The 6,922-nt window shown below is 41.6% G+C and overlaps 1 protein-coding gene across 4 annotated transcripts in view; it reads left to right on the top strand.

The window, feature by feature from the left end:
- The first annotated feature begins 683 nt into the window (after positions 1 to 683).
- The window catches only part of DPY19L3 (dpy-19 like C-mannosyltransferase 3), a 33,333-nt gene continuing 27,094 nt past the window's right edge, over positions 684 to 6,922 (top strand). Inside the window, exons 1-4 of one of the 4 annotated variants that reach the window (XR_010608552.1) lie at positions 684 to 1,097; positions 2,864 to 3,015; positions 4,490 to 4,623; positions 5,098 to 5,232. Coding sequence is in view for 3 of the 4 variants with exons in the window: in XM_065661231.1 (XP_065517303.1) it covers positions 2,901 to 3,015; positions 4,490 to 4,623; positions 5,098 to 5,232 (384 nt within the window). In the remaining variant the exon portion in view is untranslated. Of the gene's footprint in view, positions 1,098 to 2,863; positions 3,016 to 4,489; positions 4,624 to 5,097; positions 5,233 to 6,922 lie in introns of those variants that run through there. The other 3 variants (XM_065661231.1, XM_065661232.1, XM_065661233.1) reach the window with 3 other exon arrangements.

Here is a 6,922-nt window from a genome sequence, read left to right as displayed (position 1 = left end):
TGCTGGTAAAGGCTTTATGGGGAACTTTACGACTATCTTTAAAATCACTGCAAATAAAATTCACTGTAAGGGTAGGTTGTACCAGAAAAAAAATGGTACTGCTGTTATCCTTCTGCTACAGAGGTAACAGTCACTTCCCCCCTTGCATGTTTATGCTGCCACTGATAAAAACACTGGAGCTTACAATGAACTGAATACAAAATCATCATCATCATCGAATCATAAATGGTTTGGGTTGGAAGGGACCTTTAAGCTCATCCAGTTCCAACCTCCTGACATGGCAGGGTCACCTTCCACTGGACCAGGTCTCTCAAGGCCCGCCCAAACTGGACTTGAACACTGCCAGGGATGGGGCAGCCACAACTGTTCCGGGTAACCTGTGCCAGCGCCTCACCACCCTCACAGGGAAGAATTTGTTTATTTAAATTCGAATTATTAAAAATTCGAACTTAAACATCACACATATCTAGCACTACAAATACTTGGTAAAAGCATAAAATCAAGTAAAAGCTTCCATGTCAGTATTACAAAGGAGAGCCGCCCGCGCCCGCCGAAGGCCAGGGGACAGTCCGACCCCAAGCGGGGCCGCCTCGGGAACATGGCGCAGGAGGATCAGCCCCGCTCCTCCGCCCGCCGCCTTTCGGAATTCAGACTACCTAGATCCCTCTCGGGGTGGCGAAGAATGAGTCTGGGATCGGGCTGCCTTCACCCCTTTCTACTTCCGCAGGCAGCCTTCTCCTCTGGTACTGCTCTCGCAAAGCCCAAAATCCACCCACCGCAGGCCTCACAGCCTCCTCTGCAGCGGCCCTCAGCCCGCCCACTGCCCACGGCCGGCGGCTCCTCCCCGCTCGGGCTTCCCCCGTCCGGCGGCGGCCGCCTTCCCAGCGGCGCGCCGCGGCCTTGCGAGCCGCCGATCCCGAGCCACCGTTGCTGCGTCCGCTCCGCACCGCCTGACAGCGGCAAACAAAAGACGCCGCGTCCGCCCCCGCCCTTTTCCCTCCGTCGCGGCGGGGCCCGGGCCGTCGCTCGCCCGCAGAGCCGGTAGGAGAAGCCGCCGCCCCGCTGCAGCCAACCCGCGGCCCTCGGAGCGTCGGCAGGTATCGGCCCCGCCAGGGGAGATGCGGAGGGATAGGGAAGGATGCGGCCGGGCACAGGCGCTACGGCCAAATACGCCGCGCTGCCCAGCGCGGGGCCGCGCAGGCCGCGGCAAGTCGTGCCCGCGGCGGGGAAGAGGCGGCTCCCTCGGAAGCTTACCGCGCCCCGCCGGGGGTTCGGTGGCCCCAGGCCCGGCCCTCTCGCCTCTACCCTCCCGCTCTTGCCCAGCGTCAGGGGCCACTCCGCTCTCCGGCGGTTCACCCGCCCTCTCGCCTGTCGGCCGCGCTGCCCGACGTCCCCGACGGGATCCCCGCGTGCTCCCCATCGTGTCCCCACGCCGGCCTGCAGCAGCAGAGCCTGCTCCGCTGCCCAGGGCTCGTCTCACCTCTGCCGGCTGTGGGGACGAGGCGGGTTGTTCCCCTCCCGGCGCCCTGCGGAGGCTTTCTCTGCGTGTGCTGGGAAGAACCCTTCTCTTTGGTAGAAGGCGTTTAGGCAAGCTGCCTGAGACTGGCACTGAAAAGAGAGGGCCAGGTTATGGTAACCATCTTGCCGGCATTAGTTGTCAGGTTTTCTACAGACCAGGTACTTAAAATCAACTTGGATACATGCTGACATAGTTCCTGCCATGTGTTTTCCCAGGCGTGCATAAAGAGATGAAGCTAATGGCTTGTGAAAGCTTTAAACATCCAGTTTGTGCAGCTGATGTCTATCTCTCGAATTTTACTGTTACCAGTCAGTTACACCAGCGGTAACACAGATACATTTGTTTATGCTCTGGGAATGGCATTCAGGATGGGGCATCATCGATTCTCAAACGTAGAATGGCAGGTTGAAGCAGTTTCATGTATGGACCATGCTCACAGAGCAGAGAGGATCTGGGAATTGGTGGGAATGACTAGCTGCTCTGCTCTTTGTTCTTTTTGTAGTGTTTTCAAATTTTATGGTGCTTTAATAGTATAGAATATCAAGGTTTTTTATTTTGTTTTTTTAATGCCACCTCTCTAGTTTTTTGTAACAGATTTTCTCTGGTATCATTTTTGCATTTTATGGCCCCCTTCCTTGGTATTTCCTGAAAGCCAGAATTTAAATAATTGGCTTTCTCTTTTAGGTGCCCAACCAAAATACCCTAAAAGGACTAATTTTAATTTGAAGGGCCTACACTTTTTCAAAGAAATGGTGCCTGGCGTGTATTTTGGGTCAAGGGCTAAAAGGGAGGGCAGTCAAAATAAAGAACCATTCTGAAAACCTGCTCAAGAATATATAAAATGGTAAACTGAAGTCTTTACATGTTTAAGATCATGTTTTCTGCACTTTCATTTGCACTCTTGTACAGATTTAAAAAAGATCTTGCATTTTTGTAAGATCCACTTCAACTGCAGTATAGTTTTTGTAAGTCTCCAATGGCGGTAAAATACGGTTCTGTTTTCAGATCTTTCATACAGTATTAAGTGAGTGTTTGGGTAAGAAGATGCATTGCTTGTATATAGAATCATAGAGTCATAGAATAGTTAGGGTTGGAAAGGACCTCAAGATCATCTAGTTCCAACCCCCTCTGCCATGGGCAGGGACACCTCACACTAAACCATCCCACCCAAGGCTTCATCCAACCTGGCCTTGAACACTGCCAGGGATGGAGCACTCACAACCCCCCCTGGACAACCGATTCCAGTGCCTCACCACCCTAACAGGAAAGAATTTCCTCCTTATATCCAATCTAAACTTCCCCTGTTTAAGTTTTAACCCGTTACCCCTTGTCTTGTCACTACAGTCCATTTAGGGGTCAGACTGAAGAATAATGAATTAAAATGGCTGATATGATGACAACTGTAAGACAGAGAAGGATTGGAAAAGGCACAGAAGGAGCTGAAGAACAGCCTTCAGAGGAGAAGAGTGTAAAGACTGATGAAAAAGTTCTGTCTGGTGGGTAATGGAAAGGATAGTAACATTCTGCCTGTTTAGTAGTGTTTAGTTTCTGGTGTGCATAAGCACAGGATAGAACTACATAAATGCCAAATACATTGCATACTTGAATATCAACAAAATTAATTGCATGAGACAGAGGGCATGCAAATTACTGCATGTCAATCTCATCTCTGTTTTAAAATCCTAATTTGGTGAGAATATTTTTTGTCAATTTATTATCAGTGAGACACTTGGATTTCATACAGCCATCATAGGTTCTTAAACAAATCTAAGTTTATATCATTGGTAACATAAACAGATTTGAAGACCTGAAGGTGCTGCTGCAGGTTGCACATGAAATCTGAATTTAGCTGCAAACACTTGATTTTTGACTATAGGACAGACTAGCTAGGTAAATTTAAATGAAGCGTTAAATGTCTTAAGGATCTGTTTAAGTAATGAAATATGGAGCATTTTTCTGTGGAATTGCAGCTTTAGAGTTGGCAGAGTTTCTTGGGTTTGTTTTTTTTTAATTATTTTAAGGGAGACGTTTTTATATTAATTGCGAATGTTTCTGTATATGCAATTTGGGTAGATGTGGGGAAACAACAATGTCACTCTCCTTTCAAGTACACTTATGCTATGTACAAAACAGGAAAGTGATCATAGTTCTTATTCCGGCCACTCCTCAGTTCCCTTGAACTGCGTATTTGGTACCCATTATGTAGATGTCACACACAATACAAAATAGCCATTTCACAGATATAATTCCAGATCACCAGCATCTGTATTAAGTCCTATATCAACATTTAAAAACAAAAAAAAAAGAAAAGAAAAGAAAAACTAAACCAGGAAAATAAGTGTACAATAAATTGATTGAGCTACTTAGAAACACAACCTTTCTTTCCCATCGTTCTATCTATAATCTTATTCTGATGTCAACAGGAGGTCATCTGCAATTCAAAGCATGACACCATTATCAAAGGCTGCTTTGACTGCTGTTCAGCCTCTTAGTGAGACTTCTGAACCTTCACTGTTGGGTTGTTTAGTTTGGTTTGGGTTTTTACAAAAAACAAGCAATGCCTCAAAACCAGGCAGCCACTTAAAGATGTCTAAAGAAGATTTTAATTTCTTACTTTGTGATCTAACAGTCATCCTGTATTGCTTTAATTAAAAAGTTGCCCTGGAGGATACTTTCAACTTAGATGTAAAAATTAGATGTGGTATTGATCTAGATTTTTATAGGATCATGGTGCTCTTAAACTACATTTTACCAGTTAAGGCACACTTCATTTCACTTTGCATGCAAATAAAATACTCTGAGTTTGCTATTAAAAAACACATCTCCATAAAGACCTCTTAAAACCAAGTGTCCTATTACCTATAGAATGCAAACTGTACTACCACAGGTAATCTATAAATGAGTTTCCAGAATTCCTTTAAATTGAGTTACGTGTTTCACAATTAGAGTATGAAATTTTTTTCTTCTAAGATCATACAGGTGGAAAGCTGTGGAACATACTCTCCATAACTGTTGGTGGAATTGTTGCCATCTCTCTTGGACTTCTTACTTCTGTTTACGTTGCTACACTTCATGAAAATGACCTATGGTTTTCCAATATTAAGGTAACAGTCATTTTCATATTTTCGTCAGTGCTTTCATGGACATTAATGAGTGCTAGTTGAAATTTCATTTATTTATGTATTTTTCTTGGAGCGTGCTCAAAACCATAGAATATTTCATTTTTAAAAAAAAAAAAGCTGTGCTTCCCACAACTTTTTAAATACTTGATCATTTCTACAAATATCTTTCCCTAATTTTTCTCTGAAAGTATTGCTGCACAGCTCCTGCCTGAGTTGTAGCTACGGTTCTTCCAACCATTGATCATTATCTAGAGTAGAATTTCAACAATCTACTATATGTTGCTCTATAATCGTCTTTCTTTTATGCAGATCAATCTAGTGTCAAACAAAACTCAAACAGCATGCAAAATCCTAGTACAGAGCTCTCTAATTGTATTTATACTGTGATACTGCACAGTTTCTTACGATTCAATACTAATGCTATATAATGTTATCCTAAATGTGCAAACCTCAAAGTATATTTCAGACATTCACCAGTGTATACCCAGCTATTCCCAAGACCCAGGACTGACTAGTTTTTTTCTAGAATCATTGCATGGGAAAATAATGCAGCTGTACACATATCCAAATTTAACCAGAGAAAAGAAGCAAGTGAGTAATTTTCCTTTTAGATGCCTAAAAATCACTCTGTTAGGTCTACGTATGATGTAATTCAAAGAGTACATGTATTTAATTTGAATACTTGCATTGCAGTGTGTCTTTCCTACTATGCACCTTTTCTGTCCCAGAAACATTTATATTCCTGTAATAAAAATAGTTGCCATTTACTATAACAACCGCTGTTGTGTATAATACATATAATACTCTTTTGTACCCACTCTCATCTTTATTTGAATGTATAAATAGATGGTATATATGTTGAAGGTACATCTTAGGTTTGCCTTTTCCTACTAAAAGCCAATATTGTTTAATATCACAGGTATTATATAACTTGAAGTACAAACAGGCGTGGACTTGTGGCAATGTATGAACATAATAAATACCATTTATGTACAAAAGGTGGAGTTTTTTGCTCTGAAGATCCCACTGATACATGAACATCATGATTGCATAGTTACAAAATTGTGCAGTTTGCCAATTGAATTCAACCCTAAAAATTGAAAGTAAAGAGAGTTCATTATGCAAAGTCATGATTCTTAACTTCTAACTAATTTAAGTCACAACTCTCAGGTCCTAAAGTAGTGGTTGCCTTTCTGTAATTTCAGGTGCAGTTTATAGAAAGCCAGTTCAGTTTTGGGCGTCTTCCAGTAATGGTTTACCCAACTAGAAAACCTGTTCTGTGGTTGTTCTACTGTTTAATTTCATTTTTTGAATATGACTTTCAACAGGGTATTAATTTCAGCTGCTGCAGTATGTGTGAATCTTGTTCTTACTTGCTAATAAATATGCCTGCTATTATAAATTTGCCATAGTCATTGATTACAAAATTATTTTCTTATCAGAAAAACTGAAAATGCAGACCTTGAAGAGTGTTATATGCTATGAAAGAGCTACGTGATTGGTATTCTCTTTTTCATTCCAAAACTTCCTAAAAGAACAATTTTTTTAAAAAAAGGGAAAAAAAGAATTCAGAATACTATGTTACATAGTCAGAAGCTATGTTTGTGTACATTTCTAGCAGAGATCACAGAAGGTTATAATCACTTATCTTGACCAAACGATTTGAAAGACAAAGTTTGAATCTCTTCTCAAATACATTAAAACAAGAAAGTTTTCTATTTATGATGGTGAAAGCCAAAACAGATTTCGTATCCAAAAATATTTTTTCAGTTTTCTGAAAACTTTCTGCACAACACATAAAATGGCTAGTCTTTTTTCAGTTATTTTTCAATAGCAGTTTAGTGTCTGCTGCTCAAATATAGTATCTTCCAGGAATAGGATCTGCAGAGGGAGAATGGCATCACCTCTCCTCTCAGCTGTTGCATTGCTTGTTCAGATGCATACTCTAAAGAAATTTCAAATGAGCCAAGGCCACACAGCAAATGAATACTATAACAAGAATAGGTAAACTTCTAGTTTTCATTGAATCTTCATCCCTTGTGAGTAACCATTTAAACTACTACTGTTGAATTTTACTTTAATAAAACTACTGCTTGCAAGAAGTCAGGAATAAAACTATCAAATTTTAAATCTTACCGATATGCAGGATAAGAATCTTGGGATTCTTTCTCTGAAGTGCTGCTATTTTCCCTTTATACATTTTGAATAGAAAAGAAAGATGAAAAAAGGTGGGGAAGTGGGTAGCCTGCTAATTAGTACTCTAGAAAATGAATGCATAAGC

The sequence above is a fragment of the Lathamus discolor genome, chromosome Z, assembly GCF_037157495.1.
Source record: "Lathamus discolor isolate bLatDis1 chromosome Z, bLatDis1.hap1, whole genome shotgun sequence".
In the NCBI taxonomy this organism is placed as follows: Eukaryota; Metazoa; Chordata; class Aves; order Psittaciformes; family Psittacidae; genus Lathamus; species Lathamus discolor.
This window is presented reverse-complemented; position numbering and strand designations above follow the sequence as displayed.